The sequence below is a fragment of the Coffea arabica genome, chromosome 10c (assembly GCF_036785885.1).
Source record: "Coffea arabica cultivar ET-39 chromosome 10c, Coffea Arabica ET-39 HiFi, whole genome shotgun sequence".
NCBI lineage: Eukaryota > Viridiplantae > Streptophyta > Magnoliopsida > Gentianales > Rubiaceae > Coffea > Coffea arabica.
Window position 1 is genome coordinate 49,378,697 of NC_092329.1, and position 21,586 is coordinate 49,400,282.

General features: G+C 40.3%; 2 protein-coding genes across 2 annotated transcripts; one reads left to right on the plus strand and one right to left on the minus strand.

Annotated features, from left to right (window-relative positions):
* Positions 1-4,678: 4,678 nt before the first annotated feature.
* On the plus strand, positions 4,679-5,177 carry LOC113714925 (large ribosomal subunit protein eL31-like). The gene has a single exon (XM_027239070.2). The coding sequence runs from the start codon at positions 4,716-4,718 to the stop codon at positions 5,073-5,075; it is 360 nt and encodes a 119-aa protein (XP_027094871.1). The 5' UTR covers positions 4,679-4,715; the 3' UTR covers positions 5,076-5,177.
* A 12,754-nt stretch (positions 5,178-17,931) lies between these two features.
* Positions 17,932-18,705, minus strand: LOC140015987 (uncharacterized). The gene is made up of 2 exons (XM_072068825.1): positions 18,698-18,705; positions 17,932-18,601 (listed from the first exon to the last, which is right to left on the minus strand). The coding sequence occupies exons 1-2, from the start codon at positions 18,703-18,705 to the stop codon at positions 17,932-17,934; spliced, it is 678 nt and encodes a 225-aa protein (XP_071924926.1).
* Positions 18,706-21,586: the final 2,881 nt, after the last annotated feature.

A 21,586-nucleotide genomic window follows, 5' to 3' on the forward strand; every position in this document is an offset into this window, starting at 1 on the left:
TACCTTTTTATTTATGTTCAAGCTGGCTCAATTAGGCTTAATAGACCATTATATGTATGAATATGAAGTGTACGTACTATTGGATCTTTAGCAGGGTGGTTTGCTATGTTGCAGCCCATTGAAAAAACTATTCGAACCACCCACCTGTTTGGCCAGACGATTTAATCCTACCCCTTAATGGTGTCAAAAGTATTCATAATAGTATAACTTGCTCGAAATTATATCCCAAATTAATTTTCCAAAATTCCAAAGTGATGGATCCGACTAGTACTGGCGTATTATGCTAAAATGATAAAAACTACCCCGCCTAAGTCCAAATTGCATTTGGACTTGGAAAAAGTAATTTTGGCATTTTATTCCAAAATGGCTCTAGAGCAAAAAAATAGATTGTGACATTAATACTACAATAATTAATTTCCAAATTATCTTCGTTCTTTAGTAGATAATTTAAGTTGAAAACAAAACCTCTCACTTAGCAAAAATATATTTTAAAAAAAAAGTTGAAAACTTTACTTATTTAGTCTCCCATGTCACTCCATTTTATACTTTTATCTATCTTCTCCCTAAATCCTAGTACCCACCAAAATCATCCACCGACTATAAAGATCAAAAAATCTCTACCACCCAGAGTTTCAAACCCTAATCCAATCGCTTTAAAAAAAGAAAGCTAAGCTTCACTTGTCTTCTTCAACGAAGCCATGAAACGTTGTCAAAACAAAGATGACAAGAAAGTTCTTCAAACCGTTAAGAAAGGGTTCAAGAAAAATCACCCCAACCCCATCAAGGAACGTTGTTTTTGGTCTAAGAAACCGCGGATGCGAGTGATAATGCCAAGGAAAAAGTTCCAATTCTCCGTTGTAGATTGGGATAATTTAGAGCAGACTTTTGTCCATATGGATTCCCTCTATGAAACCAATACCCATGCATGATACTGCTATATGATAGATTCCGATTCATTTTGCTATTTTCAGCTTCATTTTGCCTTCGTGTAATATAACTAGCCTTTAGATAGGCAGTTGATTTAGATCTGGAATTTGAAATGGTGTGCTTGATTTTTTTTCAAATTTTTAGAATTTGCAAACTGTTTTAATATTCCATATGCAACTGGCTTCACTTTCTCTTTGAAATGATAGATGCACCGCCAGCAGCTCATTTGGATCAGCACTACTGGAGACATTCTATTTCTACGAAACCTTTCAGATCACCGCACCCCTCTCCCCAAAAAAAACATCCATCTTCTCTGTCATGGCAGCCATTGCTCACAATAATCTCAATGCCAAACTCACAAGGCCAAAACCCAAATAATCCATTTCCATAGTTTATAACCGATTTCTTTCTTACCACTATTTATTTGAAATTTTTTGTTTTTGGAATATGTGGAAATAAGTATATTCTATAAAACTTTCTACATGCCAACTACATAGTTTGTAATATTATTTACTATACTATAAATGTTCCTAGCATTGTACACTTAATTTCCAATGAAAGTTATCAAAAATAAGATAAATGGTTTAGATTGATTAAAAAAATCTAAAACTGAAATCATTGAAATATCCTCTAATTTTATTAAATATAAACATAAATCACAAATTTTAGAACTCCAATTAACATTCTAGAAAGATTAGTACTAGTAATTTTGGCAAATTCCTCCAACATTTCTTCTGGTGACCCTCAGCAAATCTATGGCAAATTTTTTGTGAAAATTTTTCCCCAAGCAACTATTGTTCTACTATAGCAATACCTGTGAAATCATATTTCTTCTCTTCCTTGTAAATACATTTGTTCAATTGCTGATTTTTTTCATCTTTTACCCCATGTATCTGAAGATATTTGTTAGTTTTTCCGACCCATTCCTCAAGAATAGTACTGTTAATCGAGCCGAGTCGAGTCAAGTATTTGGCTGTTGAGCGAGCAGACGAGCTTTGAAATGTGTTCGAACTCGACTCGCCAAATGGAACATATGGCTCGAGCTCGACTTGTTTATCACAAACGAGCCGAACTTACACGAGTTCGAGCTCAAACTCGTGCAAATTGACCCCAATAAAAGTCTATAATTTTCAATTTTTATACTTTTGAATTGTAAAATGACATGTATACCCTTCCTTATCGAGCCTAATCGAGCTACTCGAATAACAAACGAGTCAAGCTTACTCGACTTGTTAATTAAACGAGCATATCTCGAGTTCGAGCTCGACTCATTTACCACAATTAATGAGTCAAGCGCGAGCCTTATCGAGTCAAGCTCAATCGAGCTTTCGAGCTGTTCGTTCCATTTAACAGCTCTACACAGGACCATCACCTTCAATCAAAGAGCAATTAGCTTTTGGAATTTGATTAGTTATTTTCTTTTCATATTTACCCTCTTGTTCTTTTCAATTGTCTCCTTCATTCTTCATGAGTATGAGCTATGAATTCTCCATTCTAGCAAAACTCTACACCTTCATTTTTTGTCAAGCCAGTTGTGTCACTACCACATTGAGCTATTCTAACCTTGATACTTTGACATTTAAGATCCTGATTCTTCATAGATTTCTCCACACATTCATGCCTATTCTTTGACACTCTTAGAGTTCGTTCAAGCCCTTTAGTTCATTTAGTTAATTGTAATACCCCACAAATTATCACAGACAAATAATAATTGTAGACGGTAGGATATAATTTTTGTACTTCATCAAATAGAGTTTCTAGAAATATTAGATAAAAATATCATAATTATTATTAAATAGTTACAAAGGAAGTTAGACAAAATATTGACAATTAACGAATGAAAGAACTAACTATTAGAACTTAGAAGCACATTTAATATGTTTTATCTACTACATCATAAAATTGGACACTTGTTATATTCTATGTAATCGATAACTTGAAGTTAAAACTTTGAGCATGTTTTAGATTAAGTAATAACTAGAATTTTGCCCATGCCTTAGCACGGTCTATTTTTATTTATTATGAATTTATACAAATAAGAAAATTTAAATACAAAAATTAACAACAATCCTTCATATTCATTCACTTTAACTTTAAAAAATTAATGTATTCTAAATGTTCAATTATTTACTAATTTTTAAAAATTTGTTTACATACTTTTACTATAATATGATAGTATATATCAAATAATGTATCCCATATCCAAAACTTGATAGATATTCTTTTTTTTTTATAAATATTATTTTAGATAATTTAAATTTTTATAATGACCATAAACCTAGAACTATATATTCACATTTAATTAAATAGAAAAAATCTAGCAATCCACTTTTTTCCACTAATAAATATTTAGTTTCCAACAATATTGGTAATTTTATCTTTGTAACAGTTAATTCTCTTTTTTTTGCATTGAGTTAATTCAAAATTAAGGGAAGAGATGATGAACAATTTGAATACTAATCAATGATATGGTGATGAAAGGAACTAATTTATGAAATATGTAAGATTTTGATAATTGTAATTTTAAAAAGGTTTTACTATAGTTCCATGTAATAATTTGATAGAAGTTAGATATCATTAAGATAAGATTAGTTTTTTTTTAAAGTTATTTTAGATATTATTAAGATAAGATTAGTTATTTTTTAAATTTATTTTAAAATTAGGGATAATTTTTAAATATATAATATAATATTCAATATGGATGAAACCCAAATAATCCATAATCCGTTAATTCTCTTCAATTAGACATGCCATATAGGAGTGAGAAACATAATGGCTTCTAATTCTAGATGATTTAACTAATGAGTCACTATCAAAATTAAGTGATAAATTATACTCCCCTCACTTCTACCTTTATGCCACTCCAAGCTCCCTCCTGCCACTCCAACTCTCCTTTACCGCCTCCTTCCCTCTCTTTCCTGCTCTTGTCCCTTCCCACCCCATTGCCACCCCTTCTCATTTTCCTTTGCCCTCAACAACCTCCTGTTTTGCTTTAGCTAACAACCCCATCACCCCTCCTTTCACCTTCAACCTAATTTTCCCTCCCTTTTTGATGATTAGATTTAGTCAAAATGAACATAAGTTATGGCTATTAATTAATAAATTAAAGAAATATGTTGATCTATACGTATTCATGCCTTTTTTTAAATTAACCTAATCCCTATGTCATCTTCAAAGCTTAATTCAATTGGCATAAATATTAAGCATATAACCAAAAAATTCCTGTTCTAGTAATGTGGAGTTTAGAAGTAAAAACTATGATAGAAAAAGTGAGGAGCAAAATAGTAAATTTGTTAATGTATCAAATTGAATATTATTTGCTTCAGAAAAGATAAGAATTTAGATGTATTTGATAAGTTTTTCTTTTCCTTTTATGAAATAAATATAGTGTATGAAAACTTAATCCAGTGATTTTTCTTGGTTAAAAGTTTATATTAGGTAATATGATCACATTTAAGTAGGATTACCATATGACGGGTAGGATTATTCTTTTTCTATTTTAAAGTTGAAAACTTTCCAATTTTAAGTGATTTATTTATGTTATTATCCATTCAAAGTGCTTAAAAGCACTTATTATGAATAAAATAATTCAAAATTCTACAAAGAGCTTTGATGAGAGTTCTAGTCTAAAAATCCCTCCTGCAATACACGTATATATAGATTGTATGTGGAGTATTTTTGACGGCAACATATTATAGCACTCAAAGATTGAAGACGTAGAGCAGCCTCAGCTTCCCGAAGTACCACAGAGGCGTCTAGGGTTTTAGAGAGAAAGAGAGGTCGGCGAAATGGTTGAGACGGGAAATAAGCCCAGGAAGGAGGAGGTTGTCACCAGGGAGTACACCATCAACCTCCACAAACGCCTCCATGGATGCACATTTAAGAAGAAAGCTCCAAAAGCCATCAAGGAAATCAGGAAGTTTGCCCAGAAGGCCATGGGAACAACTGATGTTAGAGTTGATGTGAAGCTGAACAAGTTCGTTTGGAGCCGTGGGATCCGCGGTGTGCCAAGAAGAGTCCGAGTCCGTTGCAAGAGAAATGCAGATGAAGATGCCAAGGAGGAGCTTTACTCCTTGGTTACTGTAACTGAAGTTCCCGAGGGATTCAAGGGGTTGGGTACTAAAGTTATTGATGATGATGATGAGTGATAATTTTCTCAGTTTCTATGCCATTGCAATTTTGGCTGTATTATTACATCATTTTGATGTTAGTTCAGTTTTGACTCCCTTACTACAGGAGAATGACTTGAATAGGCAAAACTGATCCACCAAACTTGGATCTGAGATAGCCAATATTGCTCAAGGATCAAAGGCTAATTGCTTAGATTATAGGTAAAAAAAAAAAACATCCGTCAAATGCACCTCTGACACGGAGTTGTTCTTGTTCTATACGTGCCGTGCTGACTCAGCACGGCCCAAAATAAATTTCGCAGAAGTCAGAAAAATGTCAGTCTGTGCAGGCTTGTGTCAGTCCGGGCCGCGCTGACTGTGCACGGCCCGGAATGACTAAAGACTGACAGATACTGCTTTTGTCAGTATGGGCCGTGCACATTCAGCACGGCTCCTTTGAAAAAAATTTAAACCATTGGTCTTGTAGCAGGTGAGAATGCCGTAGGAGTGATCCTTTGTGGAATCTTGTAAGTTTCCTCGCTCCTCGTTCTTTCTTGGGAAGGGGGATGTTTTTGTTGGTTAAGCAAAATATTTATAGGGCTAATGCTTAATGACACCTCAAGTGCCAAAAGAAAAATCAAGTCTTGGGATTCTATTATCTTTATAAATTATGCATTTATAATAATATACACTTATACATTTAAATATTGTATTTATAATACATTTATAAATATTTATAAATAAATGTATTTATATATTTATATGAAAATATATAAATGTATTATATTATATATAATACATAATATAAATATATTTTTAAATGTATAAGTGTATATTATTATAAATGCATAATTTATAAATGAATATTATATAAATGTATAAATTAATATATATTAATATTATGTGTAAATGTATTAATATAATTAATATAAATGCAAAAATGTATTAATATTATGTATAAATGTAAAATTAATATTATGTATATTAATATAATTTATATAATATATAATATTTATATAAATATATTATAAATATATAAAAATATTTTTTAAATAAAATAAAATATTTATAATATGTATAAATAAATATTGTACATATTAAATAAATAAATAAATATACATTAATATTAATTATAAATATTGTAATATTATAAATATGGTGTTTATATAATATTTCAATTTGTAATATTTATTGTACATTTCATTATATAAATATTTGTATAATACATAATATATAATTTTCAATAATACATAAAATTGTGTTGAAATATCAACAATGCATATTCGGTCAACATTCAAATTCAAAAAATAATTTCAAAGTTGACAAAATATTGATAGACCGTACAATTGTCTGTAGCTAGCACCATGATCCCATTTGTGTCATGAGCAGTCGAAGACTAGGAATTCTAAACGGCTTCACAATTAACTCCAATCAGGGCCCCATTAGTTTATCATTTCTTTACTTTGCATTATTGGCATATGTAGTCCTCAGAAGCTGCTGCGAGCCAAATTGGAAATGGCAAGGAGAAATCCCGTGCTTAATTTTTTTCAAAGGAGCCGTGCTGAATGTGTACGGCCCGGACTGACAAAAGCAGTATCTGTCAGTCTTTAGTCATTCCGGGCCGTGCACAGTCGGCACGGCTTGGACTGACACAAACCTGCACAGGCTGACATTTTTCTGACTTCTGCGAAATTTATTTTGGGGCCGTGCTGAGTCAGCACGGCACGTATAGAACAAGAACGATCCCGTGTCAGAGGTGCATTTGACGGATATTTTTTTTTTTACCTATAATCTAAGCAATTAGCCAGGATCAAAGAAGTTGGGAAAACATGGCCATCAATCAAACAAGCAAGATAACAATTTCACATTTTTGCCACAGTTAATTAATTGTTAACTTTCATCAATAAAGTACCTTAAGTCGAGTTTTGTTTTTTTTGTTAGAATTGCTATTTCTAATTGATCATTCGAATCAATTCTAGATGTATAGGATCTTTTTTTTTTTTTGCTACCTGTAGAGGTTCTTATTTTAATTAGTGGAAGTTTCAAGCGAATGCTTACCAAAATGGTTCGACAATTCAGTTACATTTTGTATATTTAATTGCCATTTAAAAATATTTTCTTTTTAAGTTTGTTTATCACATTAATTCATTTTCTTGTCTTCTTCCGGTCCGTTCATTTTCACTTAGTGTAGTAGTTGGTCGAAAAGCAATTTCAGTCCTCTTAGGTGAGGCTTGGGCACATCTGTAAGAACTTCTGATCACTATATTTATTTTCTTGTCTACGTTATGATTGTAATTCTTTTAGGCATAATTTAGAACAAATAAATTTGGCGACTACAGTGGGAGGCTTACAGGATATACTTTATGGAATTGAAAAAAAAAAATAAAAGAGACATTGTAGAACATCGAGAAAGATTTCTATGAAAGTTAGTGAAAGAGATGAAAGATCAAATTATACTGAAGTTAGAAAAGAAGTGAGAACAAACGAATTAGATCAGTAAAGAGATTCGATGTGGTGTAATGGCATGGCCAAGTATTAAATTCTTCCATGCATCAAGAAACATTCAACTATGTGATGAACTGATTATGTTATTTTTAGTCACTTTGGCTATATTATTGGAAGAAAATAGATCATTTTGGCTATAATTGGTGTGAAATGATCTTAAGTGATTAAATGATTAAATGAGATTTATGTCACTTTTTACTTGCATTTTGTTCATAATTTGTATAGGAGTTGGAAATATATTTCATTTGGATGACAAAATGAAATTGACAGCTTTGACACATCTTCGTATCTCGGCTATAACTTAAGCTACAATGATAGGATTGAGATGATTCTTGAACCACTTTGAAGATAAGAGATAGATCTACAATTCATGTGAAGACATCAAAATCCATTTTGAAGGTTTTCCAGGTCAAAAAGCTGAATTACAGTAGCTAATTTTCTATTGTCGAAGCTGAGACAAAGCAGTGAGCAGTCAAGGGTATTTCAGTCATTTCTCGGCCTACACAAATCCAAATGAGGTCATTCTTGATGCATTTGAAAGCTAACTCAAACGGCTACGAGTTTCATGTTTTGGTCAAGAGTTAATTCAGCTTCCATCATCAAGAAAAGTTCAATTGAATTTGAAGTAGAATTGGAGCAACATTGAAGACTTGACAGAAATTGCAAAGAATGGCAGGGGAGTAATCCCGCCGGATTATGGCCGGATTCTGGTCAGAAAAGGCTGCTCCCCACTTGCATAACTTGTTTCCTCCTCCAATAATTCATAGCTACTGATGGACGTGTGACACCAACTTTGCAGCTGTAAAAGTGATGTTTGAAGCCTCATTTCTTGACTAGAGTCCTCTATATATAGCCATGGACTTGCAAGATTCAAGAGAGCTTGGCGAGTACAAGAAACACCACAAAATGTAGTTTCTTGGTTCTTTAGTGTAAAGTAGTATAGGATAGTTTAGTTTTAGATAATTTATCCTTTCTTGTATGTTAGCTACATGAAGATGAAGATGGAGATGAAGAAGGCAAGGAAAGAGCTCATGTGACAAGGGTTACTTTACCTTTCCAACTCTTATCTTTTGTATTGGAATCTAAGTTTAATTAATATACAAGTTTTGGATTTTATGTTTATTATGTGTCTTTAAAAGTTTATGCCTTGGATTTAGTTGAACTTTCTATGATTGTTAGCATTTATTCTTTGGCTATTTGATGCTATTATTTTGAGCAAGTTATTTAGCACTTTAGCTCTTTAAATCATGATTAATTTGGCACCATTAATTGTGATTATCTAAAGGTGTTGCTTCTTCAATGAAAATTGAGATTTAACACTAGTTCAAGAAATGCTAAACCTAGGGAGTACACTCATGAGAGTAGAGGTGCACCTATGTGGTTTTAGTGATTCATTTCATGTAATTTCATAGAATAAATGAACTTGTAGCTAATTTCATAACCATGAGAGTAGGTATGGATTAGTTATAAGTATAGTTGATTCACTACAAAAGTAGGTTTCACAAACCTAAGGAAATTACGCATAACTAGCCAAAATAGTAGTACTCATTGATCCAAATATAGCACTTGCATGAGTAGTTAGGGACACCATAACCTAAGGAGCTTTTATTTACCATTTCCTTGCATAAGTTTAGCATAGTTTTATTTCTTTAATTTATTGATCGTCTAAATAATAGAGAAGGTTTAGTAGTGCCAGTAATTGTCCAATCTTTCTCGTGGATCGACCGATATAGGCCCTAAACTACTAGTTGACCTGTATACTTGCAGTCAAAACGGGTATAAATTGGATTTAAACTTGTACTCATATCAAAATTCCGCCATATTTATTTTTGATGATGTTCTGCAAATCTATGTATAAATTACATGTTATAAAATAGGAATATTTTTTCTTTTTAGACTTCTATCTTTTATAATTTTAAGCAGCATATTAATTTTACTTAAATTTTTAAGCGGATGTAAATGTATACCATGTAATATAAATTTAAATTTGAAATTCATTTTTCGCTTAGAAGACATACATCTACACTTGTTAGTGTAAAATATCATCTACATCAACTGTGTATGAAAACTTAATCCATTGAAAACTCATAAGCGTTAATCACTTATAAAGGAAACTCAATTTAATCCTAGATACAATGTCTAATCTTGAATTTAATGAGTCAAAATAAATCATTTTAGTGATTGTGGCATTATGCTAAATTCATGCTAAAGGAAGATAGTGCAAATCTCAACTTACGGATCTTAAAAAGTGCTTGAACTGGCAGGGCCTCAAATCTTGTCCATCTTCTCTAACAGACTAGCTATAAAGAACTTTTCACTAATGCGGTAGAGTCAATAAATTAATATATATATGCGGGCGGCATTAATGTTTTGTCTCCCGGAAACATTAGTTACCACCTTTTTTTGAACCCCAAAAAGAAAAAAAGACAATGGAATTGCTTTTTCTTTTGTTTTTTTTTTTTGTGTATATATAAAATTCACAAGAAGCCTTTTCTCAAGTAGTCTTCCACTCTTCCCTGTTTGGGAACTGCACACAAATAGAGCTAGCTTTAAGTTTCTTTAAACGAAGTCGATTTGTAATACATATTTTTAGCATTATTTGCAGAAACCACTTATGAAAAGTTGCAACAGGATTGGGACGCAGACGAGAAGTTATACAAATACTGGGAACAAATCAAAAGGGTGATAAAATATCACCACGTAGACAATAGGGAGTTCATGTTGATTGATACTTGATGGTGATCATTGGGGACTCTTCCTGGGACACCTATCAATCAAGCGGCAAGGCCTGCCTGGACGCCCACCAGGAATGCAATTCGCGTACCTTAACAGATTGCAAATTGGCTTTGTCGTCCCTGATGCACGGTAAACAATAGGTCTGCGGCCTGGGGGATCGGCGAGAACATTGCCAAACTGAGAATCCATAAGGAATTCTTGGTCGCCCGCTACAACAGTACTGCCGACCGTGGAATCGCCCCACTCCCAGCTAATGCTGCCATTAACACTTTGAATACTTGTTGCGCTGATGAGAACTATCGTAGTAAGCAGCAGCCATGCCACCACTGGGAAGATGCACAGGCTCTTTGATGCTGATTTCTCCATCTCTCCCTGCTATCTCTTGCTCTCTTGGAGACCTGAATAGCTTTCTCTATTTGTACTAATAGACCTCGTACCTAGTTTACTTGATAATCGTATTAATGAACGTATGGTTGTAGTTGGGACTGAGTTAATTACTTTAATTAGAGCTCCTCCATGTTAGGTGGCCGTCAGCTTTGTTATCTTCCTAGTTTCTCAAGATTCTTTACTTTTTTTTTCGTTTCTTTCTTTAAAAAACAAAAAAAAAAAAAGGTGTTACATGAAGCTATTATATTTTAATTATATTTCAGCCATGCCATGTTACGTGGGACACTTTCTTCTGCCGACGATCGTGATCAGGACCCCAACATTTACGTCCTATTTCTGTTCGGAATGATACTCTCTGTGACTGATAAAGACAGTGGTAAGGAGGGAAAGCATTAAAGTTAAAGGGGATGAAGAAGAATGTACAACTTCTACTGCTACAGCAACGTAGTTGATTGCAGAATCCATGGCACAAAAAAAAAAGTGATAGAATATGCCTAAAAGAATTACAATCATAAGGTAGACAAGAAAATAAATATAGAGATTGAAAGCTCGTACAGATGTGCCCAAGCTCGACTTGAACCGATTTTGACCAACTACACTGTCCTCTCGTTTGGTACATACATCGGAATGTCTCGAATGAAAAGGTCGTTCCACCTAGAATGCCTTTCCAGTCAAAACAATATATATGAAAAAAAAAAAAATTTCATTCCAATATTTGGTATTGCATTTCAAAATAGAATTATGTCTATCCCATTTCCAGTACAATCAATTTTTACATGTCAGAATGGAATAAAAATGCGTATAAAATAGACTTAATTACCTTGAAATCTATTATTTAGCATTACATATTTTTACATTTTTTTATTTATTTGTGCTATGCTATTTGTTACCTCATACGAGGAATTTTGACTTTTTTTCTTGGTACATTATGAATAACTTATGTACTTATTGAAAAAATTCCATTGTAATATTTATTATTTTGGAAATATCAATATTTATTTTAATTTGTTTTTATTTTAGATAATATTATAATTACTAGCTTACACCCAAAAAAAAATCACATGAAGCTAAACATTCATATTCTCTCTTTATTATTTTTTTCATTATCTATGTCAAGTGCAAAAAAAAACTTATACATTTGCACAGAAGTTTAAATGAACAACATCTTAAAATTAGCAAAGAAAAAATATCTTAAAAATAACTAGAATAGTTTGTTAAAAAAATTTATGGTCAATTATTGGTTATACTACCGAAAAGCCTACTAATTGGTAAAAGAATGAAGAGATTTATGAGGATAAATTTGACCCAATAATTTTGTACATTGCAAAATAAAAGTGGAAAAAACTTTCCTTAGAATTTTGCGAGGGATGAGTCTCTAGGAAAAACAAAAAAAGTTGGAATGACATTTCAAGGGGAAAAGGCCTTTTCAACTTAAAAGCTCTATACCAAACATTAAAATTGAATGGACAAGTTGGAAAGACCTTTCCATTCTAAACGATTCCTATGCACTAAATAAAGGATAAGCGAACATGAACAGAAGAAAAAAAGGAAAATGAATTAAGGTGATAAAAAAACTTAAAAATAAATAATTTTGAATGACAATTAAATACATAAAATGTAACAGACTTGTCGAACCATTTTGGCAAGCAATATCTTGAAATTTTCAGTAATTAAAATAAGTTCCTATGCATCTAGAATTGATTCCAGTGATCAATTAGAAGTAACAAGGCTAACAAAAATCAGAACTCGATTGAAGGTACTTTATTGACAAGTGAGCTATGAACTATGACAAAAATATGATTTATGGCCATGCTTTCTGAAGAAGCGCTGAGATTCCCCGGACTGAACTGAACTGATGAGCTCGGGGTGCTGATGGAAGAGCTGGCTCCAAGCCTGCAAAACAGATAAGAATGAACTAACAACGGGGGGCCCGAGGTTGGTCCCCGAGGGCGCTCCGACGACCAAGTTAGTTTTCCGGTGAGAGGAGTTCACGGGAAGTATAAACAGCCGGGAGCAATTTGCCAATAGTGAGCGTATCTTGTACAGTCGACGTGTGCTACTACTTATACCTGTGAGAAAGGCCGACCTCCGTACGTTTCGGGACCTGCCCAGAATAGTCCCTATCCCGCACTCAGGGGGATCGTCCCCGACCTCTTCGGGATGGATGTTCGCCCCCTCCAGGAGCCCTAGCAGCGCGGCCCAGGACGGCTGCCAGAGGCCTGGGGCCAAGGCCCAGTTCGGCCGCACCTGGGCTGCCACGTGTCCAGGCCCAGGACGGGACCTCTGCACTAGCCCCCTAGATTAGGTAAGGTTGTCAGGCAGACCTAATCTACCTCTTCCACGTGGGAGGTCAAGGCCGCGCACTACCCTGCCAAGGTCACCTCTGGTACAGTGCTGTCACAGGGACGCTGCGCCCGCGTCCTTTCAGTTGTCACGCCTCTTCGGTTTTCGTACCAGCATTAAATGCGTTCACATGAGGGTCGGTTCAAATCCACGCAACCGTTTTTCCCCCATTTCTCCTCTTATAAATGGGAGTTATCAGTTTAATGGACTCCATTTGCCATTTTATCCTCCCTTTGTGCATTTCGCATCCCCATCTTGTGCATTTGCATTTCCATTTTCCAGCAACCTCCGGTGTCCCGCGCCCAGATTCCGGCGAGTCTTCCATCCTCTCTCTGCCTTGACCGTCATCAGTAAGTCCCTTTGTGATTCCCTTTTCCTTTCCCTTTCCTTCAGTGTTCCCTCCTCCTCCTGCTATCTCCTGACTTTTATGTCGGGTCACTCCGACGTTACCTCCACCGCATCCCCGTCTCCGGCCCGTCGCAGAGCCACCAGAATCTTCATTTCTTCCTCATCTTCGTCCTCACCCTCGCCGTCGCCTTCCCCTCCTCCTCCTTACTCTTCCTCCGCTTCTAACCCTGACCTGCTTGACCCCATAGTCATTATGAGTTCTCCCTCCAACCATTCTCCCTCCGCTTATTCCCCTTCAGCCCGGGAGCTGGAGGAGACAGCCAAGCTCGATGCCTACCTCGAGCGGCAGTCTGACTCCATCCCTTCCCCCAGGTCTCCCCTTGACTCACCTGGCGGAGTCCAGGAAGGAGTTGGGGAGGACAGGGACCCCTCCGAGGGGACCCCTGACAATCCGCAGGGGGACGCTCCTGAATTCAGTTTCGGCTACCCTGACCACGAGGAGGTCACCATCTCCCCCGAGGCGGTGGCCGGACTGGTCAGGACCTACTCCATTCCTCCAGGCTTTGAGCCAAGGGCTGCCGGGTCCGACGACCGAGCCTGCCGACCTCCCCCTGGCTTCGTAGCCATCTACAAGGAGCAACTGATCGGGGGGCTCCGCCTTCCGGTTCCTCCAGCCTGGCCGAGGTCCTGAGCTACTTTGGGCTCAGGATCACCCAAGCTCATCCCAACTCGATCAGGATCGTCATAGGATTCCTGATCTACTGCCAGCTCTGCTCCATTCCCTACTCCCTCTCCCTCTTCCGAGCTGCTTTCGTCCTCAAGGCAGCCCTTCCTGGTTGGTATTACTTCTGCCGCCGGACCGGGAACCAAGGTCGGGGGGACAAGGGCTGCCAGGACTTGTTCTCTAAGTACCCCTCTTCCGTCAAGAATTGGAAAGGGGACTTCTTCTTTATCAAATCCATCGGCCTTGACGCCACTGTGTGGAGGGTCGGGGAGGTCAAGACTGACCCCTACCCGAAGGACCTGGACTCTGAAACCCTCTTCCAGCTGCTGAACTCTAAGGTGAAGCTCACTGCCACCAAGTTCTCCAGCGAGCAGATCTCTGCGGCCGGACTGATGGGAACATTGTCCGGGTCCGCTGGCGAGGTAGAGGCCTCCCCTGTCGACCTCGACGCCTGTAACGCTGGCCCTAACCCTGTAGCCCGTTGCCTTTGCATATATGTATACCTTCTTTCCGCCCGACTTTGACTGATCCCGCGATTTTTCTTGCAGTGAGGAAGCTGTCCAAGCTGCTAGGCGCGTCCACTGAAGCGGCCACCGCCACTCCCCAGCCGAAAGCTGCCCAGGAGGTCCCTGGGGCGACCCCAACCGTGGGGGGCGACCAAGCCCCCCAGAAGGAAACGCAGGGAACCCCCTCCCCCACCAAGAAGGCTGCCAACAACAAGAAAAAGGCGGCCGGACAGAAGAGGGGTCGAGGGGACGAACCCTCCCAGCCCGCGAAGAAACTCGCGCTGGTCCCCGTACAGCCTCCTCCTCTCACGCTGGTCTCCGGGGGGCCAGTCCACCTGGGCGTGGGCTCTACCGAGGAGCATGCCCAGGAGTCAACTCCCCCGAGCTTGTGGCACTTCCGCCACGTAACTCCCCTGAAGCCGGGCCAAACCCCCACGATGCACGACTCCCGCCACTTCTGCCCGTCCTGGGCGCTCTCCATCAATGACCGAGCCCAGTTTCCCGAGGTGGCTCGCGAGCTGATGGTGGGCTCGATCCTTCCTCGCGACAGGAGGTGGATGAAGCTGGCTGACCCTTCCGAGCTCTTGGACGCGTATTACACCGCCCAGGTTCAAGTAAGTCTAACCCGTGGGTTAGTTTTGCCTCCGTGTCTCGGTTAAGTAGTGTGACGTGCTGACCTGTTCTCTTTCCCCTCCAGGCCAACGCCGCTGGTGCCGCCCTGGCGACCCGCTTTTCCGAGCTGTCTCCCGACCTGGAGAAATTGCGGAAGAAGAGTCTGGAGGCAGAGAAGAAGCTTTTCCAGGCCCTTAAGGAGACCAGCTCCCTCAAGGCCAAACTGGGCAAGGCCGAAAAGGAGCTGGACACCGCTCAGGTTCAGTTCGCCTCCACCAGGTCGGAGCTCGACCAGGAGAGGGCCGGCGTGGCCAAGCTGAAGGAGGAGCATGCCATCGAGCTCTCCGGCACCGTCAGTCGGGAGCGGAAGAAGGCTGTTCGGGAGTTCTTTACTTCCGAGCAGTTTGAGGAGGACATCGCTCACCTCAACCTGCCCATCGTCCAGGTCGGCTGCACACGGGCCCTGGATCAGGTGAAGAAACTCGATCCTCCCGGCCTCGACTTGGCGAGATTCAAAGACTACAACCCCGCGGCCGAGGAGAGACTGGACTGGCTCTTTGACGGGTACCGCAAGGGGCATGCCCTGAAGGAGTTGGTAGGCCGAACCGACGTTGGGGCCGATCTGGCGGAGGTCCCCTTGGAGGAGAGCGAGTCCCCCGGCAGAGCTGCCGGGAAGGAGCCGGTGGTCTAGGGCGGCGGCCACCCCAGAAACCCTTTCCATTTTCTTATAAGGATGTGACCATGCTCCAGTTGAAAATGCTCTTGGAGGTCCATCTGAGACGGAAAGGTTCCCCCGCCTGGAAAGCCTTCACCATACGCCTCTCATCATGTTTAAGGTGTACTCTCAACTCCTGCTCCAGACGAACTACCAGCAAGAAGAAGGGGGTCCGAGCTGTATTCTCCTCATGGCTCAGCACATTTTGTAGCAGATAGGCAACTCGGAAACTTTGTAATAGATAGGCGGCTCAGAGATTTTGTGAGATTTGTAATAGATAGGTTTTGAATGCATATATAAAACTCGAGGAGACTTATTTCGCATTTCTTGCCTGCTTCCAACTCTGTCGTGCCGACCTCTCGGGGTCGAGCATCACCTGTCATCCAAGCTCTCGATCGCGCTGACCTCTTGGGTCGAGCACTAACTTGAAAGCCTTGGAGGCTTTACCCCATGCCGACCTCTCGGGGTCGAGCATCAGCTTCCATCCAAGTTCTCGATCGTGCCGACCTTCTGGGTCGAGCACTGACTTGGAAGCCTTGGAGGCTTTAACCCATGCCGACCTCTCGGGGTCGAGCATCAGGCTTCGAATTCCTTCCCGCCGACTTCCTGGGCCGAGCGCGGAGTTTTCAGAACCCCTCCAAGTTTCCCAGTTTTTTCCAGCCGTGCCGACCTCCTGGGGCGAACACTTCACCTTGATGTGTTGACCTCCTGGGCCGAACACTTCACCCTGATCTCCCTCACTCTAGCCCCCCACTAGGACACTTAGCGAGGGAACGCTAAGTGTGCTAGTGCAAGGTGCAAACTTGAAAAACTTTGAAATTAAACAGGAACAAGGGAAATTTAATTTTTAAAGTCAAACTTTTATTGAATGATAAAAACAAAAATTCGGATTCCAGAGAACAGACACTTGACCACCCTGGTCTACCCTACGCTACAAACAGCCGTAGATTGGAGAAGTGCCAAGTACGGGGTACCTCAGATCCATTCATGTCAGCGAGCTTGCAGTAGCCAGTTTGGCTCATCTCAAGGACCTGGTATGGGCCCTCCCAGTTTGGGTCGAGCTTGTTGGATCCGTGAGCTCGGCTAATCGAGTTCTTCCTTAGGACGAGGTCACCCGGCTGGTACCGTATAGTCCTCACTTTGGCATTATGATAGCGGGCGAGCTGGCTTTTGTACCTAGCCATTCGAACTGCCGCTTCTTCACGCTTAACCTCGAGCATGTCTAAGTTGCACCGCAGCTCTTCATCGTTGGATGTCGCCACGAAGTTCTGTGTTCTGGGCGAGGGGAGATCGATCTCTGCGGGGACCACTGCTTCTACCCCGTAAGTGAGGGAGAACGGATTCTCGTGGGTGGCCGTCCTGGGCGTGGTGCGATAAGCCCAGAGGACACTAGGGAGCTCTTCCAGCCAGTTGGATTGGGCCAGCTCCAGCCTGGTTTTCAGTCCTTGGAGGATGGTTCAGTTGGCATTCTCCACCTGGCCGTTAGCCTGGGGATGGCCGACTGACGTAAAGTGCTGGTCGATCCCGAGCTCAGCGCACCAGCTCTTGAATGGGTTCTCTGCGAATTGACGCCCGTTGTCAGATATCAGGACGTGCGGAATCCCAAAGCGACAAACTATGTTCCTCCAGAAGAACTTCTGAATTGCCCTCCCGGAGATAGAGACCAGGGGCTCCGCTTCCACCCACTTTTGTGAAGTAGTCTATGGCCACCACGAGGTGCTCATACCTCCCCGGGTCTCGGGGGAAGGGACCCAGGAGGTCTATCCTCCATTGAGCAAAGGGCCAAGGACTATGGATGGGGATCATCTCCCGAGTTGGCTGATGGCACAGCGAGGCGTGCACCTGGCAAGCTCGGCATTTCTGTACCAGATCTGCGGCATTTCGGAAGACGGAGGGCCAGTAGTAGCTCAAGAGGAGGCACTTCTTGGCCAACACTCGGGACCCCACATGTGCCGCGCATATACCTTCATGGATTTCGCGCAGAACGTAGTCACCTTCCTCGGGAGTCACGCACTTTAGTCAGGGGGACAAGTACGACCTCCTGTAGAGGGTTCCCCCGTCGTAGGCGTATTTGGCAGCTCGGAGCTGGATTCGGCGAGCCTCGGTTTTGTTCTCAGGGAGGGCACCCGAGCTGAGGAAGTCAATGAGGGGAACCATCCAGGTGGCCGAGCTGTCTATCGCCAGGACCTGGACCTGGTCGATACTTTTCTGCTTCACCACCTCTACCAAGACCTCCTTGCTCAGGTGGGCACACGAGGAGGATGCCAGCTTTGACAGGGCGTCCGCGCGCTTGTTCTGGGACCTTGGCACCTGCTCGATTTCAAAAGTTCCGAACAGGGCTACTGCCTCCCGTACCTTAGCCAGGTACTTCTTCATTACATCGTCCTTGGCCTCATACTCCCCACGGATCTGGAGGACGACGAGCTGAGAGTCGCTCCGAACCCGGATCGCGGTGATGCCCATCTGGTGGGCTATCCGCAACCCTGTCAGCAGGGTCTCATATTCCACCTCGTTGTTGGATGCCGGGAAGTCGAACCTAAGGGCGTAGGTCAGCTCTTCCCCGGTGGGCGAGGTGAGGAGCAGGCCAGCTCCGCTCCCCACCTTGCTCGAGGCGCCGTCCACGAACAGCACCCACGGCTCCTCCGTCGAGGTGTCCTTGGGTGTGGGGACTAGATCGGTCAGGGTCAACCTAGCCCCCTCGGTAAGGAAGTCCGCCAAGGCTTAAGCCTTGATCGCGGTACGAGACTGATAACTAAGGTCGTGCTCGGCCAGCTCGACGGCCCACCTGGTCATCCTGCTCGAGACCTCGGACTTGGTGAGTATCTGACGCAAGGACTGGTCGGTCAGGACTACAATGCTGTGAGCCTGGAAGTAAGGGCGGAACTTGCGAGTAGCATGCACCAAGGCAAGAACCAGCTTCTCGGCCGGCGTGTGTAGACACCAAATTTTGAATAATTTTATGTGGCATCTATTTCATGATTTTCATTTTAGATTGCTTGCATTCGTTGTTTACTTTTAGTTTTAATTTTTAGTTTTAGCTTTTAATTTTAAAATTAGCATAGAGCTTTTAGAAAAAAGAAAAGGAAGACATCAAAAATATGTTTTAGTCATTTTGTTTTTATTCAATGCTTTCTTGAAAGAGAAATGAAAATGAAAAATCACAAAAAAGGAGAAAAGAGAAAAAAAGGGGGAATTTCGTTCACAAAAATATGTTTATTTCTTTAAATTCAATCTTTGGGCACTTTAGTTATTTTTATTTTGGGAAAAAGAAAATGATGAAAAATGGAAAATTGGAAATTAAAAATGGCCATTTTTGTTTAGTTTTTTGTTTAAAATTATTTTTGTTTTGTTATTATTATTATTACCTGGTTTGTGTAACTTTGTTATTATTATTATTTATACTTTTATTTTATTATTTCTGTAATTGTCAAATTGAGTTGAAAAAAAAAAAAAAAGGAAATTTATTCGCGGCATGCAAGTTGCCGCGACTTGCAAAGTGAAGACTCGGATGAGTACTTGGGTTGCAAAAACAGCAGAAAGGACGAAGTTTTAAGGTTGTTTTTGGCCTCCATATAAATAAAAAAAAAAAGGAGAGCCGCAAGGGAGGATAGAAAGGATAGAAAATAGACGGCAAAAGGTTGGAGAAGGAAGGAACTTGGACAAAAAAATCTGGGGGTAGGGAGAGAGCTTAGGAGCTGAAGGGAAAAGAGAGCCGGGAACGGCTAGGGCCTTAGAGGCAGGAAACAAAAGGGCAGAAACATGGAGTGACGGCTGGAGATCTGGAAAAAGAAAAGAAAACCAGAGAGCAAGAGAGAGGCGGCGAAAAAAGATCTGAGGGGGAGGAACCACCGTGAAAGAGAAAGTTTATCGAGGGTTGAAGGAAAACAACTGAGTTTGAGGCAAATCAGGGGGGAGCTACGGAAACTTGGTGAGTTCAGACCAAGCTCAAGTTTTTGCCATCGCTAACTCTACCGAAACAGCAAGGTAAGGTCCCTTTTAGTCTTGTCCTATAGTCAATCTCTGTTAATAAATCTTTGTCCATGAGAGTTAGGAATTTACTTGATGTTTCTGATCATTTCTCTTGGCTTTGAGTCCGCAAGTATGAAAAATCTGGTCGCAGTAGTTATTTCTTTACCGTTAGTGGCAAAGCTGCGGTCTTTTGCTGTTATGCTACATAAATAAACTTTGTTAGGGTTCCAAATCTGTTTTGGTGTTGTTAATTTCATTCTCAAGCTGTAGTCTAGTAGTAAAGATGTTAACTTTGAAAAGAGAATAACATTTCCATGGCTGGTTCATTCGAACCTGCGTCTGAAGCCACAGTAAAATTCTGTTCCAGCATGAATTTCAACCGTGCTGAATTTTTGTTGTTGTTAATTGTCCTGGCTGCATTTGTTTAAAACTGGAAAGTTCCCAGTTAAAGTCTTTTAGAAGAAGAGAGTTTTGCTGGAATCTGTTTTTGAATCTGTGAGCATGTTTGCCGTGAACGGTAGTACCTCTGCCGCAATCTTACATTCAGTTGCGTATTGGCGCTAATGATTTTTATAGTTTTTCTTGATGCATGAAATCTGGGGTCCCTCCTGTTGCTCTGTGCTTTGGGTCATTTTTATTGCCTTAATCCAGCCCGTGAAGTGTTTTATCATTGGATTCTGTTAAAGTAAGAGTTTGGAGTCTTTGGTTGAATGAAAGAAAGCTGCATTTCATGCTCTTGTTTTGGTTGTTTTCTTTCCCGTAGCAGCCCACCAAATGAGTTCCATTACCTACTTGATGAGAGAAAATTGGATGAGTGAGTGGAGTATGCCTGTGTAGGTCTAAAACTTTTGAATCATGTTAGAATATTTGTTGAAAATAAGCAACCAGTTTTGTCGAACCAGTTTTGCATGTTTCCAGATTTTTCTTGCACTAGATTTTGCTGAGTTTTCTGCTTGTTTGAATGGTGGTGACTATGACACTGGTTGCTTAGTATGAATCTATGATGTTGGTTTGGAGACATCTAATCAAAGTTGTGCTCAAAAAAAAAAAATCTGGGTTTGAGGAAAGAAGGCAGCAGATTTTCTTTCTTAGTTGCTAGAGTATATGAAGTAGTTGCAGAAGCTTTCTCACTTTTTTTTTATGAAGCTGCATTAGTTTCATGTTTCTTTATTCCCGCAACAGCTCACAAGTTGGTTTCATCATTTTGTTTGTACATTTGAATCTTGTGTTAATGATGGTTGCTATTTCTCTGGTTTGCTCATTAACTGCAAATTCGCAGCAGAAAATGATAGAAGAAAGCTTCAGATGCCTGAAGTTTTGCTTATATAAAGTGGCTTGAACTGTCCAGATTTTGCATGTTCTTTGGTCAGACTTTTGGTGTTTAAATCTACAAATTTCATGTTGCAAAGTGAGAGGATTGTGTGGGAGTTTTGTTTGGATTTGATGGCATTTGAAAGCTGGATTTTATGAATTGCAGCAAGTGCCGAATTGCAGAAAACTTTCAGCAGAAATGTTTGTTGTAAAATGTCTTCCCACGTTAATTTGCATGGGTTGCATGAAAAAGTTCCCAAAAATTGCCCTTTAACCCCTCAAGATCCCCCTTATTCCACTAGGACCCAATCAATTGAATAATCTCCTCAATTTAGTCCTTGGTAGTTTTAATTTTGAAACTTCATTGCTTGCTTTGCTTCAAATTAACTACTAT